General features: G+C 37.5%; 1 protein-coding gene across 2 annotated transcripts in view; it reads right to left on the bottom strand.

Moving 5' to 3' along the window:
- Nucleotides 1-26,332, bottom strand: part of MAGI3 (membrane associated guanylate kinase, WW and PDZ domain containing 3) — a 275,101-nt gene that overhangs the window by 18,714 nt on the left and 230,055 nt on the right. For both annotated transcript variants that reach the window (XM_065893665.1, XM_065893673.1), the window contains exons 10-16: nt 24,770-25,375; nt 23,518-23,549; nt 21,082-21,238; nt 19,662-19,753; nt 10,254-10,446; nt 7,499-7,687; nt 2,235-2,420 (exon numbers count right to left, since the gene is read on the bottom strand). In XM_065893665.1, the coding sequence (XP_065749737.1) occupies nt 2,235-2,420; nt 7,499-7,687; nt 10,254-10,446; nt 19,662-19,753; nt 21,082-21,238; nt 23,518-23,549; nt 24,770-25,375 (1,455 nt within the window). The remainder of the gene's footprint in view (nt 1-2,234; nt 2,421-7,498; nt 7,688-10,253; nt 10,447-19,661; nt 19,754-21,081; nt 21,239-23,517; nt 23,550-24,769; nt 25,376-26,332) is intronic.

Below are 26,332 nucleotides of genomic sequence, written 5' to 3'. Positions count from 1 at the left end.
AAAAAAGAATATATATATATATATATATATATATATATATACACACACACACACATAACAATCACCGTGCTGTACCTGTAAAACTAACACAATTTTGTAAATCAACTATACTTCAATAAACATTTTTTTAATTAATAATTAAAAAAAAAAAAGTAAAGCTGAGTAAGGGAAGACTGGGTCAGGCAGGGGGAGGGTTATTTTAGACACTGTGATTAGTTAGGGAAGGCACAGCAGTTAGGAGCACAAATTCTACAGCCTAGAGCCTGTATTCAAATACTTGTTCTGTCATTACTTTTATGACCAGGGGCAAGTTCTCTAACTGCTTGGTGGCTCATTTCCTCGCCTATAGAATGGGACATTAATAATGCCAAACTAGGGTTAGTGTGAGGATTAAATGATTTAGCAGATGTAAAGTACTTAGGACAATAGCTGCCACATAGTAAGTGCTTCTTAAATATTATTATTTCCTTAGGCGGTGAGTGAGGGAGGCAGCCATGCAAAGACGTGGTAAGATAATGACAGCTATCACTAGATGAGCACCTTAGGGTATTTATGCAGATTATGTACATTTTCACCTTTAATTTTCACAGTGATCCTGAAATAGATATCATTATTCCCACCCTACAGATTAAAAACTGAAGGTTAGAAATGTTAAGTGGCTTGTTTAAGGTCAGACAACTAGCTAATAGGTGTCAGTGAACTCTTGTCAGTCAAAAGCTTACTTCTTCTATTAGGCTTACATTGCCTCTGCTAGGTATTGGCATAGAACTGAAAATCTCCTGACTCTTACTTTGCTCATTCGCTCATTCATCCATTTACTCATTCCTTCATTCAAAAAAATATTTACTGAGTGCCTAGCAAGTATCCTAGTCAATTGGTAACATTTTCTTTGTATTCAAAGAACAGACCCTTTAATAGGGAGTTAGTGATGTAATAGTGCTCAGTGAATTGCAGAGGTAAGGAGTGCTATGGGACTGCGGGAGGAAGCCCATGTGCACAGAGGCCAATGAGGACCAGTTCTAGAAGGATGTGGAAAAAGAGACAGATCTTTGGAAAGATCTGAGAATTTGGACAGAGAATTTGGAAAGAACTGGGAGGTAAATTTAAAAGGCAGGCTGGGAACAAAATCATAAAACACTTTCTGTGCAGAGAGCGGGGAAGCACTGGCGCTTGCACTGAAGAGGACTTTAGAAGGAAGAATCAGCAGCGTCTGGGACAGAGTCTGGGCAGAGTGCAGAACAGGCTAGAGAAGGGAAAAGAGCAGAGGCAGGGATGTCACAGTGTCTTAGAATGAGAAGGGGCCTCCGAGAGCAGCCAGACGAACTCGTGTCCACAAAGAAATCCCCCTACAGAATCTTGGACAGAGGGGAGATTTATGTAGTACCTTAGATACAAAGGTATGCGAGTGGTACAGGAGGAAGGGAAAAGAAAGGAAGAATCAAAACTTAAAAGACCTGAAAACTGACTAGATTAGAGGATCATGGGGGGCACGGGGGACATGAACACACATTACGGTACAAGGAATTTTAACATGAAAGACTGACCCTTCGCAATTCTGTTGCTTTTGGCTTCTCATAAATTTTACAAGATCAGGAAAAATGAGATGAGCATTATTTAACGGTTACCTTGTAATTCATAAACAAAGACCATGAACCGGTGCTATTCAAAAATGGTTCCTAATTAGAAATTCTTAATGATCAAAGGCAGCCTTAAAGCAAGGTGAGACACTAAGTACGTTTTATGCCCTATTTACTGGCCATTCCGATGCACTCCCCTTCCCCCATTTGTAAAGCAGCTACCAGAACGAAGCCCTGCCTGCGAGGCAAGGCACACTATGGCACGGGCCTGACATGAAAGGCTTGATATCAACAGTGACTTTCTTGGAACTCTTTAGAGGATTTTCTCTCACTCAAGCAGAGACTTAAGACATTATTTTAAGAAAATGAGATCTGAAAAGTATTACCAATGTCGTTTGTTCTGCGTGCTTGCTCCTCCAGCACATAAATAAATGGCCACCACTCACTAGCTGTGTTATTTTTCTTGAGCTACTGACAACTTTATAATAAACTGTCTTTTAAATTCATTAAATGGAAAAGGTAAAAAATGAGACTCCCGAGCGTATAAATGGTTCTATCACTGCAATGGTTCTGGCAATGCTGGAGGAAGCCACTGCCTTCTACAGGCTCTGTGTCCCTCAGATCAGTTTGCGAAAGGCAGGTCTACTGGTTCCTTACCTTCTTCAGCAATGACTGTTAGTGTGACGGTGACACCGGCATCTTTGATCAGCTGAACAATGTTATCATGGGACAATTCAACAATGGACTGCCCATTCACTGCAGAGATATGATCTCCAACTTTCAGCTTCCCACAGCGATCAGCTGGACTTCCTTCTATGACTCGGCCAATTTTATGAGGAATAACTATGGGAAAAAAATCCCCAGGTTTTTCAATTATTTAACATATCTTGGAGTGTTGGATTTATCATCATCATCATCAAAAATTCAACATAACAACATCAAAGAAAATTCTTTAAAGATATATCAAAAAACCACCACCTGTGATCATCCTATCCAAATGCAACTACTTTCATATTATCTTCCACTCTTTCTCCACAGGCATAGATACTCTTTACACAGTTGCAATCATAGCATATAAACCTTTTTGCTTTTTCCACTTACCAGAAACCTTTTTCCAATTTTTATAATGTCATCCTAATGATCCAGTTTAAAGGCTACTGACCTCAATGATACTTAAGAGAATATCTCATGTTTCTTGTTTGCTGTTGGCTGTTTAGGCTGCATCATGTTTTTGGCTATTTTAGAAACGGCTACAATGAGATCATCTTTGGTTTTGCTGAAGGGGCATTTACTCCCACAAGGAATCTTGTAAATAAATGCAGTTCAAAATCAAGTTTAGGACTCAGATTGGTCAGAAATCCAGTTACAGTGAAATGACTGATGGTTAAAATGAATCATACTTATTTCTAGGGCAAAATTAATTCCTTTTATTTAATGCCTTTAGATTTTTTTAAAAATCAGAAAAGCGGAGTGGAATTAGAACATTAATGTTTAACATTAAGATTATTTGGCTTACGGATAAAATCATACCCTGAATGCACAAAGCTGAATCTAAGACGTTTGCAAAGACACTCTGTGCAGTTCTATTATATCTCTAGCATAATGCTAAAGGCTTTCTTAGAGTAACTATTACGACACTTCACTGTTATTAAGCCTTAAAATGAGTTCTCAGACATTCAGGAAATCTTGTCAAAATATCTTTCACCATTTAATAAGGGGCATTCGTATTGCGAAACAATGTTCCTTCTATGTTCTCTAAGAATTTCTTTGCCTAGGTCAGTAAATGTATTCAGGTACTTGAGCTCCTGCTGAATATGTAGCCTTAATGTTATGAATAAGGATAATTTAATATTTTAAAATGGCACTGTGATTATGTTTAATTTCCATAGTAAAATGGGCTCCTTACTAGTATTTCTGAATTACATCTAGGTGTATGTTAGGACCTTTTTTTTTTTTTTTTTTTTTGCGGTACTCGGGCCTCTCACTGCTGTGGCCTCTCTCGTTGCGGAGCACAGGCTCCGGATGCGCAGGCTCAGCGGCCATGGCTCACGGGCGCAGCCGCTCCGCGGCATGTGGGATCTTCCCGGACCGGGGCACGAACCCGTGTCCCCTGCATCGGCAGGCGGACTCTCAACCACTGCGCCACCAGGGAAGCCCTAGGGCCATTTTAATAGACCTTCATTTGGACTGGAAGTTATTCTCGGCCATGATTTATATCCCCATGGACAGTGAATGCCATTCCTTGGCTCTTCTAGGATTATACATTGAGAGACTTTATCTTAAAAATGAGTAAGTCACTGTTGGAAGCAAGTGCCTTTTAGCTCTGAATTATATCAAGCACTTATTATGCCATTTTCCCTATAAACTAATTAGAAAAGCTCCAGAGCAGCATGGGCCATGTCCTGTGCCAGGCAGCATGAGTTGATTGCCCTGATAGTACAACAGGTGACACATCAGAAACATAGGGAGAATCACACAGAGGCCCTGTGGTGACCTTCTAAATCAATATCTTAGTTACTCTCCTTCTTAGAAGAGATTTACTTGTACACAGTGTTCAATCCAGATCCCCCGAGAAGAAAATCATTCAGCTCCCTGGAACACTGAAAGGGGTTTGTTCAGACTTGGGAAAGCATCATACAACATGAATCTCTGATGTCTCAGGGTTTCCTTTCTCATCCTGTGAGCAATGTGGTCAAAAGGAATTGGCAAATCTTGGTACAGAACTTCACAAAGGGTTAATCGTCGAGGTGAGAGAAGATAAAAGTAGTCAGATCGTTATTTTCTTGACATTTATAGCAGCACCACCAAAACAGCTAAAAATAGCAGACCAGTAGAAAGACAACTTCTGAACATTCTCTGAATAGACTGGGAAGTTTTCTAAGTAACTGCATGGCTAAGGAAACGTCTAAGTCCTGCCTTGTTGTTGGTATATACAAACTCTACAGGCATCTGCCATAAAGCCAATTTATCTGTCTTCAATCATCTTGGCCTAAATCTGTCTCACAGACTGGCTTGTCCAGCTGCTGGGATCACTTCAGTGCTCTTAAAACATTTCTTTTCAGGAAAAGAAAGGACAGTAACTGGAAATGTCCCCTTCCCAAAGAAATCCTTTGCAACCAGAACTGAAAAGTATATAATAACAGAAACACTGAAACCTCTGAAGTACTGGCAATGCAAAAACTAGCCAAGTCCTTTTCATCTTCAATAGAGGTCTTTTCTAAGTGCTTCATTCATGTGGCTCTGACACAAACTGGGTCCAGGGCAAGAAGGATGCTGGGCCTGCATCCCTGATCTTTGAAAAAGCCAACAGTAGAGAATCTTAGAATTTTATAACTGGTATTAGAGGTGCTACTGGGAACTCGTCTTGTGACAAATGTCAGCAGTAAATACATTTCGGCAAAAGGGAAAAAAACCCCAACAATCTACACTGTGCAGAATACCAATCTATACCAAGACAAGATCCATAAAGAATGATCTATTCTGACAGACAGGTTTCTGGCCTTTTCACCTGTGCTAACTCTTTTCTAAACCAAACTTTCATTGTTATGCAATTTGCAGCAACACTCATTTCCTGCCACCATTAGTTGCTGCCTCAGTCCTACATTTTAATTGGGCTTTCTTTCCCATCTCATTACTCAAATATTGATAAACTTTTTAACGTTTCTTTAAAAAAAAAAGGTCAAGAGGCAGTGACAATTTTATAAATAATGATGATGACAATGGTAGCAGAAACTACAATAAGCAACAGCAGCTAGCATTTATTGAAGGTCCAGGCAAAGGGCTTCACATGCGGTATCTCCTTTAATCCTCACAAACACACGAGACAGGAAGTGTTATCATCATCCTCATTTCACAGTGGAAACTGGAGCTCTTGGAGGCTAAGTAATGTGCCCAAGATCAGACAGCTATTAAAAGACATAAGCAGGTCTAGAATCCAAGTTTGTCTGATTACAAAGCCCAGCACTTGATGACACTGTCTTATACAGAGATCTAGCATCTGTGGTATGTAAAACCATCAAAATAGTAAGAAGAAATTTAACAAATACATATAAAAAGATTTTAAAAATTTAAATATAAACAAATAAATATACACAAATAAAATATTTAATATATAATGTATTGAAGTATAATAATATAAATTTTAAACAAGTATAAAAATATGTTAAACATATTTAAGTAACATAATTTATTTTACTGAATTCCTCTAATTTATTTTACTGAATTCCTCTATATCTCCCAGTTTTATGGTGAACACTAGGCTGTCACCTAATTTTTGTGGTGCTAGAAAAGGAGTATCCTCAATATGAAAAGTGGTTAGCATCGATCATGCTGAGTAATCTTTCACTATTTTTGTTAATCTGAATGCCTGGGATTATTGCATGGTATTAGAATGAGAATATGATTATCTAAAATGGAAATCAGTATTTTGAAAAACAAATAACCAATGATACAAAATAAACTCCACCTAAATGCTGCTTCCTTTTATTTTTCTGACACAGGCCACATGACCATCCTCAAAGCATCAGTGACAGTTCCAGTTCCAAGCGTTACCATAGCAACGGCTTTTGGAAAATGGAAACTAGTATCAGTGAGCAGTGACCTGATACTATAGTAATAACCCATCCATGTCACGGAATCTTCTTCCTCTACACAACTGCATTAATTCTAGCAAGATTTTTGCAAATTGGTTTGGCTCACAACACTTTACTGAAAGTGTTTTCTTTTTTACTAAGGTTTTAGTGACCATCTAGTCTAAAAGGATCTCACTACCCAAGATATAATCAAATCCACTGGCAAAGGCAAGAATGCATTTTCATGTGGTCAAAGATTTTTATCACTTGACTTGGAAAAATAAAGCTACCAGACAAGCATAATACATAAATATTAATTTGCTGGTTCTCATCTTATATTCATTTGGATTTTACAATTATATTTAAAGATGATTATTTCTTAGAAACATAAAGACATGACAAATATTTAATTTGCTGAATCATAACAGCCCTGAACATACTAGAGGTAATTCCTCCTTTGTTGAGGGAATTAATACACATACTCATCCTTCTCAGATGACAACATTCTGTTAAGCTGGGTTCAGGATATTTAATTTTTCAAGGTTCTGACAAAATTTTTACCTTTCAATGAAGCATATAAAGTAAGAATGCCTCTTATCATTCAAGAAGGTCGCTTTATAGCTGGAATATGGCAATTATTATTAAATAACACGAAAGGACTATTTAAGACATATTTGGGTCAAGATTTTTCTGGTAATCTGTTTTACTTCTTCTCAACTGTTTCTAGCATTTAATTCATTTCTGCATACACAATTTCCCCTAATTTGAAAAAAAACCCTATGCCCCCATAATTTTAAAAATTCAGCATTGTCCTTTCACTAAAGCAATTAGGTCACATCCCTGATATACTGCCACAATATAATCTTGATGCAAACCAAGCTACTAATAAGACTTATTTTATGGAATCTGAGATAGATAGATAAACCTGAAGCCTGGAAGGTTTGATTCAGATTACCTAATTTTTTTTTTCTAACACAGTCAATTTCCTTTTTTTTTTTTTAACTTTTTAATTTTTTTCTTGATGTGGACCATTTTTAAAGTCTTCATTGAATTTTCTGTGTTTCATGTTTTGACTTTTTAGCTGTGAGGCATGTGGGATCTTAGCTCCCCGACCAGGGATTGAACCCACACCCCCTGCATTAGAAGGTGAAATCTTAACCACTGGACCACCAGGGAAGTCCCCAGATTACCTAATTTTGAAAATAAAGAAAATATTCAGCATTTAAAAGAAGATAACTCTCTGAGGCAATTTATATCCATACATGATTCCTAACTAGTTTCATAAACCCCAGAAGGCAACTCAGAAAACTGGAATTGTAGGGAAGGATAACAGGACATAGGAGCCCTTACCTCCTGGAGGTGGCTTGCTTTTGGAAGTGAGAATGACAAAGCCAAATCCTTCATTTTCTTTTCGTTGCAAGACAACATCATAGGCCTCCTGGGGAGCAGGCCTGGCTGGGACCTCTGCTCGGTTCAGGCGGGGAGAGCCATTCTGTGTTGAAAGGAAGGCTTGAGAGCTGTCATCCTCAGGTTGTTTCTCTATAATAAACATGATCAATTTTGATATTTCTGGAATATCATAACTTTTGATAATTAAAGTGTTTTTGTGCTAAGCCTTTCACAAGAAAATTTAGTTTCTAATAACATAAAGAATAGAAAAGCAGCACCTCCACCCACGTGAGCTCTGGACCTAATTTGAGTGCAGATGTAGGCGGCAGCAGTCCAGCTGACTTCTTAAATGCTCTTTAAGTACATAGTTGGAAAAATGCAAAACGTTACCTCTCTTTAAAGGAAGTTTTTCAAAGCTTCTGTGAAATTTGATAGTAAAAAAATTCTTCTTGAAATTATTTTAATTCCAGCAAGGTTTTTAACCTGGACCAGTAATTTTTTAAAAAGTTGATAATGAATAACAACATAGTAAACTTCCTTTTAAAATCAACTTTAAATATAATTTAGTGCAGTGACTGACACTCATGACGTCTGAGAGGTCACTGCATCAGGATAGAGAGGCTGCCCATTACAGGTTGAGAACAGTTTGCCATCTACACAGAATTTATCTTTTACAATGTGTTTTACAACTGCAGGTTCCTGATGGGTGATACCAGATGAGTTAACCATTAGCAGTTCTCAGGCATACAACAAGCTGTCCACATGAACGGCAAACTCTCCTAGGCATAGATTAGGTCATACGGAATTCCTAACAAATGGGCAGTTAACCTACACCTTTTTCTCCTATTCAAGATAACATCAGAATGTGAGAAAGAATGACACAAGTTAGTCCTAACTGATTTCAAAAAAAGAGCAAGTTTTGTGCCATAGTTTGATACAAAACATCATAAACAACAACCACAACACACTGCTATCGATGAATATGCATTTACAAGGTCTCTTTGGGTCAAAATCTATGTGATTCTGAGAATACGTTTTTGCACCTCGACAAAGTGTCACCAACATCCAATCATTAATAAAAAGAAAGGTTCTTTTTGATATAATGCATGGTTAGAATGAATTAGCTAAAATGCTTCCAGTAATATCAAACTACTATGAAACTTCATGATGCTTTCCAGGAGGGAGCCAACCTCTAGTTGTATAGCATCACATTTTTTACTCTATGTAGTTATGTTCTGACTTCAGCACAACCAAATGGAGGCAACACTGCATTAAAATCTGTATGCATCAAGGAATACCTGATATTTAGGAAGGGAGGTGGGCCTTTACTTTGTTGTTATTTACTTATTTATTTATTTGGCTGTGCCAGGTCTTAGCTGCAGCACGCGGGATCTTTTAGTTGTGGCATGAGGGATCTTTAGCTTCAGCAATGCAGGCTCTTAGTTGCAGCAAGCAGGATCTAGTTCTCTGACCAGGGATCGAACCCGGGCCCCTGCATTGGGAGCAGGGAGTCTTAACCACTGGACCACGAGGGAAGTCCCTGGGCCTTTACTTTGGATGTTGCAATCAAAAACACGGTGCCTCATTTTTTTTTTTTTTTTTTTTTTAATGCGTTACGCGGGCCTCTCACTGTTGTGGCCTCTCCCGTTGCGGAGGACAGGCTCCGGACGCGCAGGCTCAGCGGCCATGGCTCACGGGCCCAGCCGCTCCGCGGCATGTGGGATCCTCCCAGACCGGGGCACGAACCTGTGTCCCCTGCATCGGCAGGCGGACTCTCAACCACTGCGCCACCAGGGAAGCCCGGTGCCTCATTTTTAAGAGCAATGCAACTATTCATCAAGTCGACAAATTTTTTTATGTCCACTCTGTGCCAGGCAGGCATTTTCTAAATACTGGGGACACAGCACATAACTAAATGGATGAAACTCCCAAACTACATGAGGCTTGCACTCTTGTGGTGCCACAGGGTTGTCTTTTAAAAATTTTTAAGTGGCAAGAATTCACTTTTAAAAATTTCTACTTAATATTCACAAAACTACTGAAGAGAAAATACATGAGATTTTCATACCCTAGTGTAATGGTTTAGACCCCAAGCTCTGTAATTAAACTACCTGTTTTAATCCTGGTCCTACTACCTACCACCTATGTGTTTCTCAACCTTTCTGTGAGTAACTAGAATAATGATAGTGTTTACATCATAGTGTTCTAAAGAGTAAGTCAAAAAATCAATATGTCTGGGACGTGGTAAGCACTCAAATGTTAAATTATATTATACTAAACCTTGTCAAGTAGACACATTCTGTCCTCTTTGAATATTTAGGATCATCAGGATCCAAAATCTTTTGATATTCAGCTAATGGGATATCTTGGTATGACTAAATAACTTTGTTTTTCAGAAAACAGATTAAAGCTGATACTCTGATCTACAATGCCACATTGGCAAATTCATCTATATATATTAATATAATCTTAATATAGAGGCCCCAAATTTATTTCTCTTTTTTGATAGTAGTAGTATTATTTCTGAATCCTTTTGACCTTACATGACCTTCCACAATGAGGCCTTGGATCACACCAAATGAGTTATCTCATACACTATTAAACATAATAAAATAACCTGCAAAAAAAAAAAAAAACCCAAAAAACTCCCCCAAAATGTGGACTGAGTCTCTTTGTTTCTTTCTTAACCTATCAGAATGGGAACAGGTTCACATACCACTGTAGAAGATCTTTCTTCTGACAGTTAATAACACATGGCCATTCCGAGCAGCAGCCGTCATCAGGTCTAGCACTTGTTTGTGTGATTTCCCTTTAACAGGAATCCCATCAATGCACATCAGCTCATCAGCTGCACGGAGACGACCATCTTTCTCAGCTGCACCCAGAGGAATGATGGCCCCAATGTATATCTGATAAGACATAAGGTGTAGGTTGGTCTATACAGTCTACTAAGATGTACCAAGATCCTTAACTACCAAGTTAAGTACTTCCTGACTCAGAACTGTGCAAACCAACAGATTTTTGCAGTTCAACATGAAAACTGTCATATTTTAGAAAGGTGAAATCTTAGAAATTGACCATTCTCCAAAACGGCACTTCAAACGACCACACCACATAACCTCTTCTGGATTTGCTGGGTTAGGGACAAGGAAGACAGAAAATACCAAGTATTTCAATAACTTAAAAAATACTACTATTGCTTCCGTTACTATAATAAAACAAAAACATTAAACTCAGAAAACGCAATTTTGTGGAGTAGCTACTAGTAAAGTCCACTGAATGTCATCAGGAAAGATTTATTTTGTACACTGTTCATAGCAACTGGAATAATCCTTACAATACTCCCATTACATAAGGCTATTAGGACAAGTTTCATATATGCAAAAGAGAAATATGTCTTGTTTCTAAATTATAAAGCAGTAAATATTTTAAGGGAACAGAGTGACCTAAGATTCACTTGCATCTAGGTGAACACATCTAATTCATTCTGTTTGCCAGCAATTAGAATCCTACAATTCGGTAATCCTAAATGTTTGGGCTAGTTTCAGAGCTGCTAGAACCCTACATTTAAGAGAAGATAAAGTGAAAGCATTTCCTCTAAGATCAGGAGCAAGATAAGGATGCTCAGTCTTGTCACTTTTATTCTACAGAGTATTGGAAGTCCTAGCTACAGCAATCAGACAAGAAAAAGGAATCCAAATTGGAAAGGAAGAAGTAAAACTGTCACTGTTTGCAGATGACATGATAGTATACGTAGAAAATCCTACATATATGTAGAAATTCCTGCCACCATAAAACAAAACTACTAGAGTTCATCAATGAATTCGGTAAGGCTGCAGGATACAAAATTAATATACAGAAATCTGTTGCATTTCTATACACTAATAATGAACTGTTGGAAAGGGAAATTAAGGAAACAATCCTATTTACCATTGCATCAAAAAGAACAAAATACCTAGGAATAAACCTACTAAGGAGGTAAAAGACCTGTACTTGGAAGACTATAAGTCACTGATGAAAGAAATTGGAGATGACACAAACAGACTGAAAGATATACTGTGTTATTGGGCTAGAAGAATTAATATTGTTAAAATGACCATACTTCCCAAAGCAATGTACAGATTCAATGCAATCCCTATCAAAATACCAAGGGAATTTTTCACAGAACAAGAACAAAATTTTTTTTTTTAATTTGTATGGAAACACAAAAGATCCCAAATAGCCAAAACAATCTTGAGAAAGAAGAACAGAGCTGGAGGAATCCCTGACTTCCCTGACTTCAGACTATACTACAAAGCTACACTAATCAAAACAGTATGGTACTGGCACAAAAACAGACACATAGATCAATGGAACAGGACAGCCCAGAGATAAACCCACACACTTATGGCCAATTAATCTATGACAAAGGAGGCAAGAATATACAATGGAGAAAAGACAGTCTCTTCAATAAGTGGTGCCGGGAAAACTGGACAGCTACATGCAAAAGAATGAAATTAGAACACTCTCTAATACCATATACAAAAATAAACTCAAAATGGATTAAAGATCCAAGTGTAAGATGGGATACTCTAAAACTGCTAGAGGAAAACATAGGCAAAACATTCTTTGACATGAATCGCAGCAATATTTTTTTGGATCCATTTTCTAGAGTAATGGAAATAAAGACAAAAATAAATCGAATGTAATTAAACTTAAAGCTTTTGTACAGCAAAGGAAACCATAAATAAAACAAAAAGACAAACTGGGAAATAATATTTGCAAATGATGAGACCAATGAGGGATTAATATCCAAAATATATATACAGCTCATACAGCTTAATATCCCAAAAAACACAACCCAATTAAAAAATGGGCAGAAGACCTGAACAGACATTTTTCCAAAGAGGAAATACAGATGGCCCACAGGCACATGAAAAGATGCTCAACATTGCTAATCATCAGGCAAGTCAAAACCACAATGAGGTATCAACTCACCCCTGTCAAAATGGTTATCATCAAAAAGTCTGCAAATAACAAATGTTGGCAAGGATATGGAGGAAAGGGAAAACTTTTACAATGTTAGTGGGAATATAAATTGGTGCAGCTACTGTCAAAAACAGTATGGAGGTTTCTCAAAAAACAAAAATAGCACTACCATATGACCCAGCAATTCCGCTCCTGGGTATATATCTAAAAGAAATGAAAACACTAACTCGAAAAGATACATGTACCCCAACGTTCATAACAGCATTATTTACAATTGCCAAGATATGGAAGCAACCTAAGTGTCCATCAACAGATGAATGGATAAAGAAGATGTGATCTATATCTATATACACACCTATATATACATACATATATGTGCAATGGAATACTACTAGGCCATAAAAAAGAATGAAATTTTGCCATTTGAAACAACATGAATGGACTTGAAGGGCATTATGCTAAGTGAAATAAGTCAGACAAATACTGTATGATATCACTTATACATGGAATGTATCACTTATATGTAGAAAAATACAAAATACTGGTGAATATAACAAAAATGAAGCAGACTCATAGATATAGAAAACAAACTAGTGGTTACCGGTGGGGAGAGGGAAGTGGGGAGGGGCAATATGGGCATAAGGGATTAAGAGGTACAAACTATTATATGTGAAATAAGATATGAGGATATATTGTACAAAACAGGGAATATAGTCAATATCTTATAATAATTATAAATGGAGTATAACCTTTAAAAATTGTGAATCACTATATTGTACACCTGTAACTTATAATAACATTGCACATCAACTATACTTCAATTAAAAAGGAGAGAAGAGAAGAGAAAGGTTTCTCCCAAGCCGTTTGAGAAAAATTCTTAAAACGCCTAAGTGAACAAACACTATGAGTATCAACAAAATAGGAAGTGACAAACTATATCTACGAAACTACATCTACCATCAGAAACAATCAAGAGAAATATAACTAGTCTGGAGGAGGTACAGTCCGACATGCTGTTGTAAGAAGATCCTGAACTCACCTCCTCCCATGGACACATGGAATCTACAGCTACATATGGAACAATTCCCTCTGAAAAAGATTTGAAAATTAGCTGAACAATTCCTTCACAAGAAATGGTAAAAGGGCCACACTGAGATGGGTAGGAAAGGCAAAGACATGGTCTGCCAAACCCTACCCCCCAGCACAGTGACCTATAATCAGAGGCATCTCACAAATCTGGAGCTTCTCCCTAAGGAGTGAGGGGTTCGTGCCTCACATCATACAACTTAACCTTTGGATCTGCAATGGAGAGATGGACCTCCAAAATGTCTGGCTTGGAAAACCAAAGGGCCTCACATCCAGGGGACCCAAAGGGCTATAGGGAACTGAGATACTTTTCTTAAAGGGTTTACACACAGACTCACTCACCCCGGGGACCAGCGCAAAAGCAGCAGTTTGAAAACTGCCTAGACTGTATGTGAAGGAGATTCATTTGCTACTCTTAAAGCATCTGCCGAAGGGCTGGAGCTCTACTGGGACTCTCTCCAGGGATAGAGGTGCTAGCAGGCGCCAATTTTTGTGCTCTCCCTCTACTCTGCTGTGCCAGTGGATGCACCCTGGCCCTACACTCTCCTACTGCCCCGCTAGTGCTATTGGGTATGCCCTGGCCTTGAACTGTCTGGCTGCTTAGCTAAAGCTGGTGGGCACATGTAGTCTATACAGGGGTCATTCCTTGATTGCCTGGCACTGGTGGCCAGGGCAGCCTGCATTCTTGAGTCCCATGAGACTGTAACAATAAGAGAGACAGTTCTTGACAAGCTCCCACCCCCATGGCACTACACAGACTGCAGACTGAAACACTGCCCCCCAACCCCAGTCTTTCTGTGAAAAAGGCCTATTTACTTGTTCTAGCTTGAGGGGCAGGGTTCAGCTTTGCCACACATCTAGAGGCTACAGAGGTGCTTTCAGGGAACAGAGGCTGGAGATGCCATCTTTGCACTCTTCCCTGGCTTCACTATGGCTCTCTGGTACCTCCCAGAAACGAGCTTATAAACTTGTTTGAAGTCCTGATTTTTGCAACTGTCACCCAGGTGATACCTTCAGATCTCCTGGTCTGGAGGCCAGCAGAGTTTACAACTGCAGTCCCACAGGACTGTGTATGTTGACATACTTTAAAAGCTGCTGCCTGAGGGTATGGCTTCCAATCAGCCTGAAGCTAGATGCTGACTGAGGTCCCTCCCTTTGGAACACTGAGAGGTCTTGGCACACCCTCAGTGACTGGGACTTACTGAGAATAAATCAGGCTGCTTAGACAATCACAAAGGTTGGAGAGACAACCAAGAGCTAGGACAAAGTTGAAAGATAAGCTCATCTCCTAAACAAGGTCACTCCTTCAAGACTGGGAGAGGTAGCTGCTTCACCTAATATATAGAAACAAAAATAGAGAGTTAAGCAAAATGAGGAAACAGAGAAATATGTTCCAAATGAAAGAACAAAATAAAACCTAAGGACAAAAGCCTTAATGAAATGGAGATAAGTAATTTACCTGATAAAGAGTTCAAAGTAATGGTCATAAAGATGCTTACTGAATGTGGGAGAAGAATGCATAAACACAGTGAGAACTTCAATAAAGAGACAGAAAATATAAGAAAGTACTACACAGAAGTCATGGAGCTGAAGAATACAATAACTGAACCAAAAATTACACTAGGGGGATTCAACAGCAGACTGGATAAAACAGAAGAAAGAATCAGTGATCTAGAAGACAGGGCCGTGGAACTCACCCAACAAGAGCAGCAAAAAGAAAAAAAAAAAGATGAATAAAAGTGAGGATAGCCCAAGGTACCTATGGAATGACTTCAATCAGAAAAACATTTGCATTATAGGGGTGCCAGAAGGAGAAGAGAGAGAGAAAGGAGCAGAAAACTTACCTGAAGAAATAATGACTGTGAAAACTTCCCTAACCTGGGGAAAGAGACAGACATCCAGATCCAGAAAGCCCAGAGAGTTCCCAAAAAGACAAACCCAAAAAGATCCACACAGAGATACATTATAATTAAAATGTCAAAAGTTAAAGAGTGAATCTTAAAAGCAGCAAGAGGAAAACAACTTGTTACATACAAAGGAACCCCCAAAAGACTATGAGCAGATTTTTCAGCAGAAACTATGCAGGCCAGAAGTGAGTGGCATGATATATTCAAAGTGCTGAAAGGAAAAAACTTCCAACCAAGAATACTCTACTCAGCAAAATTATCATTCAGAATTGAAGGACAGATGGAGTTTTCCAGACAAGAAACCGTCAAAGGAGTTCTTCATCACTTAAACTGACCTTATGAGAAATGTGAAAGGGACTACTTTAGCTGAAAAGAAAGGGCATTAATTAGCAACAAGGAAACATATGAAAGTATAAATCTCATGGGTAAGGTAAATATAATCACTTACAAAGCTAGTATGTAGGTTAAAAGACAAAAGTAGTAAAAATAACTATAGAATAATCAGTAACGGTATACACAAAATAAAAAGATGTGAAATGTGACATCAAAAACGTAAAATGTGATGGGGGGGAGTTTTAGAATGCATTCAAGCTTAACTTGCTATCAACTTAAAATAGACTGATATATATATATAAGCTGTTATATGTGAGCCTCATGGTAACCACAAACAAAAACCTATAATAGACACACAAAAGGTAACAAAAATAGAATATGAGCATAACATAGAAAGCAAGAGAAGAAGAAAGGAACAGAGAGGAACTACAAAACAGCCAGAAAACAATTAACAAAATGACATGTACATACCTCTCAATAATTACTTTAAGTGTAAATGACTAAATTCTCCAATCAAAATACTTAGAGTGGCTGAATGTATAAACAAACAAGATCCATCTATATGCTGCCTATAAGACACTCACTTCAGATGTAAGGAGACACAAAGACTGAAAGCAGAGGGATGGATAAAGATGTTCTGTGCAAAAAGAAACCAAAAGAAAGCTGAGGTAACTATACCTACATCAGACAAAATAGACTTTAAAACAAAGACTGCACTGAAAGACAAAAAGGGCATTACATAATGATAAAGGAGTCAATCCAACAAGAAGATATAATATTTGTAAATATTTATGCACCCAACATAGGAGCACCTAAATATATAAAGCAAATATTAACAGATCTGAGGGGAGAAACTGACAGTAATACAGTAATAATAAGGAATTTTAATACTCCACTTACATCAATGACTAGATCATGCAGACATAAGATCAATCTTGGAAATGTGGGCCTTAAATGACACATTAGAACGGATAATCGTAACAGATATATATATAGAACATTCTATCCAAAAGTAGCATATTACACATTCTTCTCAAGTGGAACACTCTTCAGGACAGATCACATGTTAAGCCACAAAACAAGTCTCAACAAATTTAAGAAGACTGAAATTATATCAAGCATCTTTTCCAACCACAAGGGTATAAAAGTAGAAATCAATTATAAGAAAATTGGGAAAAATCACAAAATGTGAAGATTAAACTACATGCTACTGAACAACCAATGAATCAATGAAGAAATCAAGAGAGAAATAAAAAAATACCTTGAGACAAAAGAAAATGGATATACAACTTACCAAAATCTCTGGGATGCAGCAAAAGTAGTTCTAAGAGGGAAGTTCATAGCAATACAGGCCTACCTCAAAACAAGAAAAATCTCAAACAATTAGCTTTACACCTAAAGGAACTAGAAAAAGAACAAAAGAAGCCCAAAGTTAGTAGAAGGAAGGAAATAACAAAGATCAGAGTAGACATAAATGAGATAGAGACTAAAAAGACAATAGAAAAGTGAAACTAAGAGCAGGCTCTTTGAAAAGATAAATAAAATTGACAAACCTTTAGCTAGATTCACCCAGAAAAAAAAGAGGGCTCAAAAGTAAAATCAGAAATAAAGAGAAGTTACCCTTGATGCCACCAGAAATATAAAGAATCATAAGAAACTACTATAAACAATTATATGCCAAAAAACTGGACAACCTAGAAAAAATGGATAAATTCCTAGAAACATGCAATTTTTCAAGAGTAAATCATGTAAAAGTAGAAGATCTGAACAGACCAATTACCAGTAAGGAGATTGAATCCGTAATTAAAAACCTCCCAGCAAACTAAAGTCCAGGACCTGACGGCTTCACTGGTGAATTCTACCAAACATTTAAAGAAGATTTAATACCTATCCTTCTCAAACTCTTCCAAAAATTGAACAGGAGGGAACACTTCCAAACTCATTCTATGAGGCCAACATTACCCTGATACCAAAAATAGACAAGGACACCCCCAAAAAAGAAAATGACAGGCCAACATCACTGATGAACACAGATGCAAAAATCCTCAATAAAACATTAGCAAATCGAATTAAAAAGTACATTAAAAGGATTATACACCATGATCGAGTGAAATTTATTCCAGGGATGCAAGAATGGTTCAACATCTACAAATCAATCAATGTGATATACCAAATTAACAAAATGAAGGATAAAAATCATATGATCATCTCAACAGGTACAGAAAAAGCATTTGACAAAATTCAGTGTCCATTTATAACAACTCTCAGCAAAGTGTGTAGAGGGAATACTCCCCAACATAATAAAGGCCATATATGACAAGACCACAGCTAACACCATACTCAATGGTGAAAGTTGAAAGCTTTCGCTCTAAAATCAGGAACAAGACAAGGATGCCCACTCTTGCCACTTTTATTCAACATAGTATTGGAAGTCCTAGCCATAGCAATTAGAAAAAAAAAGAAATATACATATGATGTCTTCTTTATACACACACACACACACACACACACACACACACACACACAACTACTACTCAGCCAGATCACATGTTAAGCCACAAAACAAGTCTCAATAAATTTAAGATGATTGAAATTATATCAAGCATCTTTTCCAATCACAATGGTATAAAACTAGAAATCAATTACAAGAAGAAAATTGAGAAAATCACCAGATGCGAAGATTAAACTACATTAAAAAGAATGAAATCTTGGTAACTGCGACAACACGGATGGACCTGGGGGGCATTATGCTAAGTGAAATAAGTCAGACAGAGAAAGACAAATGCTGTGTATTCTCACTTATATGTGAAATACAAAGAACAAAATAAATAAATAAACAAACACAACAAAACTCCTAGAACAGAATGGTGGTTGACAGTGGAAAGGGGGTTGGGGGGAGGTAGGCACAAACTTCCGTTTATGAAATAAATGAGTCATGGGGATGTAATGTACAGCATGGGGACTACAGTCAGTAATACCATAGTGCATATTTGAAAGTTGCCAAGGGAAAAATCTTAAAAGTTCTTATCACAGGAAAAAAATTTATAACTTTGGTGACGGATGGTAACTAGACTTATCGTGATGATCATTTTGTGGTGTATACAAACATCGAATAGATATGTTGTACATCTGAAACTAATATAATGTTATATGTCAATCATAGCTCAATTAAAAAGAAAAGAAAGAAAAACAAGAAACAATCAAGGTATTTTATATTTGCCCTATGTAGGGCAACCTGCCTTAAACTGTCTCTGATGATTATTTTAACCGTAACTGATATGACGAATTAGAACACATTTATACTCTATAAATCAAATGTTCTAGTCAGAAATAGAAAGAAGCCCGTCATTTTAAAAGAATATTGTTATTCACCTAACTTCTAAGCATGATAATAACGTAGTCTTTCTTGATATTATACAAAAGAACTTTAAATATGTTCTTAAATTCTAAGAAGCACATTACTTTTATCAAACTAATGGCAAAACAAAAATAAACCCACTATATTTGTTCTCTAAGTTTGAGTGAGAATCCTGTATAAATAAAATTCTAGATGTAAATGTTTTGCTAGTATAACCATTTATTACTCTAATTTACAGCTGACATATTCAGCTTTTGCCTATAGTTTTAACCTCAGCTACACCGAGTTAACTGAGGTATTATGACACCAATAGAAATGAAGTTCTTCCTCATATTAATGAAATTGTCAGAGAAAACAAAATCTTTTAAAAAACCAAACAAAAAAGAAAACAAAACAAAAACACCGTATTCTACCAAATCGCTACTTAAAAGTTTTAACAGGAACAGCCAAATTCCAAAGTATTTAAACTTACAGATTGGTCAGGTCCATCTCCTCCCAGCACTCTAAAGCCAAACCCTGATTCTTGTTTCCGAAGAAAAACATCCAAATCTTTGGTGTTTGGCGCTAAGGAAAACCAGAAAATAATAAATACAAACATACATACATAATACACACTTTGATTTATTTTAAAAGGATTAATAATACAATAAAATTCAATCATAAATCTCTGTTTTGTGCTCTAACCCAAACTTTGAATCAAGACTGCTTAGGAATATTTGCTCCCACTTCCATGCTCTCAGTATTACACGTCCATTAATTCTTGATGCTTTCAAATCAATGTTTCATCTTCCTAAATATGGCCTGGGACTATCAAGACAAAGATCTGTAACAGGTTAAATAAGTATGAAGGCAATTATATATAATGTTTCCACTTGCGTACATCTTTTCCAAGGTAGACCTAAATCTATTTCTAAAAATAAATAAATTAAAAAAATTAAACCTACTTAAATCTATGATTTTACTTTGGAAAAGATCTATCATTAGTAGGTAAATTAGTATGAAAATGAATTTCCACCCTATGCACACTCTCTTCTCATCGTCTCTCAGCTGGACTCCTCGAAGGAATCTACTCTACCCTTTGGTTTCCTCCTCAGATTACACACCCCTCTGATTCATCATCCTTCGTATCCCTGCCAGGAAAATATTTCTGAAAGTCAAGTCCGACAATTTCATCCTATGGTTAAAACCATTCTGTGGCTCTCTATCACATATACCACTGTCTCCAGCTTCCTCAGAACAGCATAATCTGCCTTCCGCAAGCTGCTCCTTCCCTCCCCCTCTGGTTTCCCTTGCCAACCACACGCAGCTAAACTGAATTCCGTGCAGAACCCAGCCCATACAAGGTCAATGTGCACATGCTATTCCTTCTTTCTTTCCCTTTTATCTGTCTCATAAACACCTACCTCGTTGTCTTTAAAGACTTGGTTAAAGCTTAACTTCCTATATGAAGCAGTATCTGACACTTCCTACTACCCACAGCCGTAAAATTGACCATTTTCTACTTTGGATCCCAATTCATCCAGTCCATCCTTCTATTACTGAACCTGTTAGGGGCTTATCTGCACTTATTTGTATATGTATTTGATTACCTCTTTGTCTTTTCCATTTAGGCTTAATCATCTTTTGGGGTGCAGGGCCTATATAACCTATTACCTCTGTATTCCCATTACCTACTACGATGTTGGGTAGACAGAAGCCCCTTAATAATACATGGTTTTGAAGAAAATAAATGAATGAATGTTGAATATAAATGGAAGAAGCCCAAAGTCATATTAAAATGGGAATGAAGGAATAACTTCAACATGGTTTTGAAAGATGGAAAAGTCGAGTTTTTAAGAAAATTCAAATTAATTTTGTTGCATGCTTTCCTGAAATATTCCACAACTACTTACGTTTATCTTCATATAAAGTCTTAGATTTCAGGTAGACCTCAGAAGGATCCAATTTCGGGGATCCTGACCTGATAATGCTGGGTGGAAAAGGCATAGGCTGGGGAATGGGCTCATTTATGGCCTCCAAACTTCCTGAATTTTCCTTTTTATCTGTTTTCTGAAATGGAAAAGGGCCTTACTTAGTATCTCGAAAAGCCAGATGGTTGATCAGTGCATAAAACTGTTGTCTGAACTGGGTATGTCAACTGATTACAGCTGTGTAAGCAGCAGGGTCAAAGCCACAGCATATTTGCAGTCTTATAGGAATTCACTTTCATAGCTGTATTTGATTAAAACATATTTCACTTAAATTAGAAAAAGTTGATAATGATATCAATCAATTAGTCCTATGTTTAAGCAATTTTGCCCTTTTCTCCACCACCAAGACACAAATTGACTTTCAGAAGACAAATAAGGATACAACACAGGGCAGCACTTCCAAGTAAAGCAAGAGGGAGACTCTAAGAGAATATGTCCATGTAATTCTTGATAAACCCCATCCTCCCCACTCACTGAGTTTAATTTTCAGTGAAGATGTTTAAGGTAATGTTCTTTCTAAGAAAATGAAATAGGAAGTGTTAACTAATTTAGGTTATAAAGATAACAGTGTAAAAACCTTCATGGCCAATCCAAATATATCACGAAAAAATGCACCATGCCTGAGAATCAGACAAGGGATATTTTCAAATGTTCCTATTCAGATAGAACTTTCCCAAAAGAATAGCTCAGTAAAATGACTTCTTTAATAAAATTAAAAAATGAAATCCAATAAATAGCCTAAGAAAATAAATACTATGGTTCTGAGAACAGCTTGTTATCCTGAATTACGGTTAGAAGAGGGGGATTATAGACATTTATGATAAGATAATTAATGTGACTAGGATGCCGGAGCAGCAGCTTGTCAGGTAGGAGTGAGGGGATAGTCGCTATAAAGCGTTGTGCCAGAAGGGACCCTTCACTGACCCAGACCCCGTCAGATGGCCGGGAGATAAGAGCAGCCTTTTCCTCTTTCTCCCACATGTCCTAGGAGCCTGTCAGAAGCAGTGGGAGGTCGTCTGAGACTTTCATCAATTATAAAATATTAGGGTCCCCATGACTGCACTGGCATTCGTTACAAAATAGATACGGTAGCACAGAAGTTAAAAATGAGTACTAGAGGGCTTCCCTGGTGGCGCAGTGGTTGAGAGTCCGCCTGCCGATGCGGGGGATACAGGTTCGTGCCCCGATCCGGGAAGATCCCACATGCCACGGAGCAGCTGGGCCCGTGAGCCATGGCCGCTGAGCCTGCGCGTCTGGAGCCTGTGCTCCGCAACGGGAGAGGCCACAACAGTGAGAGGCCCGCGTACCACAAAAAAAAAAAAAAAAAAAAATGAGTACTAGAGGGACCAGAGAAATGGAGAAAAATACAGTGCAATTTTAACTGAGTAGGCAAAAAAAAATTCTGTTCACTGTTCACATTGGACCTAACTGGTCCACTTTTCTATAAAAGTGCTGAGCGTTTCTTTCTGCCTGATCCATAAAACGGCCAATTTGCTGAGGATCCTATTTGGTGGGCTATGGAGAACTAATCCATTTTGTATCTGATGGTCTTTTGTTTAGCAGCCCAGGGTTTATGGTTATGGAAGACCATCTTTCAACTATAAGATGACACACTCCAAATCAAGCAAAACAGAGCAAATTAGGATTTTATACACGATTGTCTTTATATCCATGTCCATATAATTGTGGATATTTAAGTAGCTACACATGTACCTAGCACTGTTTCTTTCATACCATTATTTGGTGCGTCCTTTGTTTAGGTCTTATTCTCTACACAGGTCTTTAAATAGGCTAGTCAGTTGTTCAGAAGAATGCCAGAGAAAACTGTTCCAAGTCTGACAGCCTCTCACTCTGATAACAAGCAAATTGAGCACAGAGGCCACAACTGCTCTAGAAAGTCCTGTTTAGGGCTAAATGTCAGAAGGTTATCTAAATGTGGGTAAATTATAGTCCCCGTGAATTTATGTGAAACTACTACATCTTCCCTTAGTACATCTGCTCGAACATTTAGCTACTCCTTACCCTTGTTCCTCTGAAACACAAAGAAAGTAATAGGACCCATCCGTAGGCACCTCAGTGTGTCCACATTTTACTATTTACAAGACAGGACTATTGGTAGTACAGGCCTCTAATATTCTTCCAGCAGAAATACTTAACCAGCAGAGCACACCTCCTCTATGGGCAGCTTTTCTAACTCACATGCTTCCCTCTGAGTTTCTGATACAAGCCCAGGGCAGTCTGCCTCTTGGCTCCTGCCTGTCTGTAAACGCCACCCCCATGAGCTGCCCTCAGGGAGGGGAACGCAGCGTCTCTCTCCGTGTGTTCAGAAGAAGCATTTGAGGACCACAGTATACTCACCATTTTGGCAGTTTTAGTTGGTGAAGGAGGACCTTAAAAAAAATGAGCCACATTTTAAAAACAGAGGAAGCATTCCCAGATCACAAATACTGCTAATGTTTATGACAAAACTAGCTTTGACTTTTAGTAGGCTAGTAAATCATGTCCAATATGTTCTACGTGCCAGGCATTATACACATATTTCATTTTTTATGACAATCCTAAGGCATAAATGTTACTGCCATTTTATAGATAAAGTAAACAAAGACTCAAATAGATTAACATTACTTTCCTGTACTGCGGAACCAACCAGCAACTAGGCAGGAAATTGACATCCAACCTGTTTGACACCAAACCCTGGACTCTCATATTTGTTGGAACTCTGGATAATTCTCCAGCCCTCACGAAGAGATATGAGCACATTCTACCATACCACACAGAGGAGAAACAAAAATAGTTCAAAGAAATGAGAATAATAAAAAAAAAGCCCCAATGAAGTTAAACTGCTCATTTGTCTCAAAAATGAAAACTAAAAGCCAGTGAGATATATGTGAAGGGCTAAATTTTATTCTTTAAAATACTAGTCATTCATAGGTATGGATTTAAGAAAGCCCATTAAAGCGCGACTTTGTGATTAGTCCTTGGAACTGCATTTATGTCTGGGAGCAGTTCAAGTCAGTTGATGACCTTGGAAAATAAAATTATATTTATCTCACATGAGCACTGTGGGGTTTAATTAACATTTACGGACAGATACTAAAGCTTAAGGTAAGAGCTCTATGAGCACAAGCTATCATGATTGCTTTTACAGAACAGATTAACACACCATCCGACATTTTGCTTATTCACAGAGATGCTAGCTCTTTCAAAACATCCTTGGTACATTACAGAGGTCCCGATGAAGTACCACTGCTTGAAAGAGTCCATTTCTATTATTGCCATCAACAGAGAAAATGGAATTAAGAGGATATATTTCATTGGAAGTAGCACAATGCTGTGACTCTCTCTAATCATTAAAGTCATAAATCAGATTTTAAAAAGAATATAGAGGGAAAGAAATCCACAATGGACACAAATGAAACCGCAAATAACTAAACAAACTGCTACAAAAGATACTGCTTATGGAAGCAGTCAGACAGAACATAAGGAAAATGCATACTAATTACCAGTTAAGTCTGCTGGGAAAAGAGATATTCTGACCTGTAAGGAAGGACAATTCATAGATACAAATGCATGAACAATGAAGATTTTTCCTTGTTGCGCTTTTACTCACCTCCTCTTAAGATAAGCAATGGTACATCTGCACCTACTGGAAACTGCTTTAGCACCTCTACCACTTGGAGATGTGTTAAATTCTGCACATTTTGATGGTAAATTTCCTTAATTATATCCCCTTTCTGTAGGCCTTGACACCACTGACTATCCAATATCATTTTCACCTTCTGTCCAGTTGGGCTGTCAGCAATGGCAAACCCAAAGCCTTTAGGGCCCTTGATCAGAGGGATAGTCACTAGTTCTGGTTGGGAGCTGCCTGACGATGCCATAGACGCTCTCTGCTCACTCAGATCTGATGGTCCATTGAGACGATCACTGATCAAGGTGTGCCCCGATTTTCCATTCTGGTCCAGAACCATTGCTCCTGACTTAAAATCCTGAGTATTCATGCAAGTCTCTCCCTTAGTTAATGACTGTCCATTGATGACAGGAGTAGCAGCAACAATGTCCACAACAGGATCTTCATTGTCATCAGGAAGTGGATAACCACGACATAAAGTGAGGTTTACATACTGATTAACGGGTACCAGTTGAAACATCTGGACAACATCTGCATGGGTGTGACCAAGGACACAGTTGCCATTGATGTCTACAATAACATCACCTGGTAAAACATAAGTCATGTTAAAAATATTAAAACCATCAAATAAGTTAATTGTTTGTTGGGGGAGATGAAAATAACTGAAGTTTAGCATCTAAATTTGAATTTTGGAAACCTCTTACTGTTCATTAACTACTGAAAAGATAGATTTTGAACATCGACATGTCATTCTCCCTTCTGTGACTCCTCTCTAAAAAGAATATATAAATGTATAAATTTTTAATTATCTTAGTTGCAAAGAGTTATGACCTCAAGCTAAAGTGAATCTTTAAAAAATTAACAGCAAATTCATATTATCATTGTTAGTATATCCTTTGAGTCACACCTAAGTGGTCAAACAAAACTAGGCACATTGTAGTAGGTGTTCAGTATATAGAAGAGGAGTGAATAACCCCATTGGCTACTTGTACAAACAGGCAATCTTTAAATATCACCTTATTTCTTGATTTTAAGTAGCCATTGATTACAATGTACTGAAAAATTCATTATAGTTTGAACAATGTAAGGCTGAAGATTAGAATAATAACTTATGAATGTATTTTCTTTTAGCATCTTTCTTTTTTGTGGATTTTTTTCAATTTAGTGTAATTTAGTTTTCAAAAGCAAAAGTAAGCAACAAAAGAATTCAACAGAAGCAAAGAATATATTATTTAAGATGCTGGAAATTCAGCCGAATTAATCCTTGTAAAAGTTGGTTTTGCTTTTCTGATTTAACATTATTATGACCACTTTGGTTGCAGGATTATTACCACTTGACATTTATCAGTTGTGTGTTTTTCTTAATGCAACTTTAGCTTTTAAAATTTGTCCTCTGATATCCATTTGCTGCTTTTATTTGAATACGATTATTTAAAAGGTTATTGCCAAATAAAGGTGCTTTAATTTGTTCTGATTGCATGTAGGCTTTAAAAAAATCAACATGAATGGTATTTAAAAACTAATGTTAGTCTGTGGAAATTT

This window comes from Phocoena phocoena, chromosome 1 (assembly GCF_963924675.1).
Source record: "Phocoena phocoena chromosome 1, mPhoPho1.1, whole genome shotgun sequence".
NCBI classification, from domain to species: Eukaryota; Metazoa; Chordata; class Mammalia; order Artiodactyla; family Phocoenidae; genus Phocoena; species Phocoena phocoena.
Note: the sequence above shows the minus strand (reverse complement) of the source record. Positions and strands in the feature narration are given on the sequence as shown.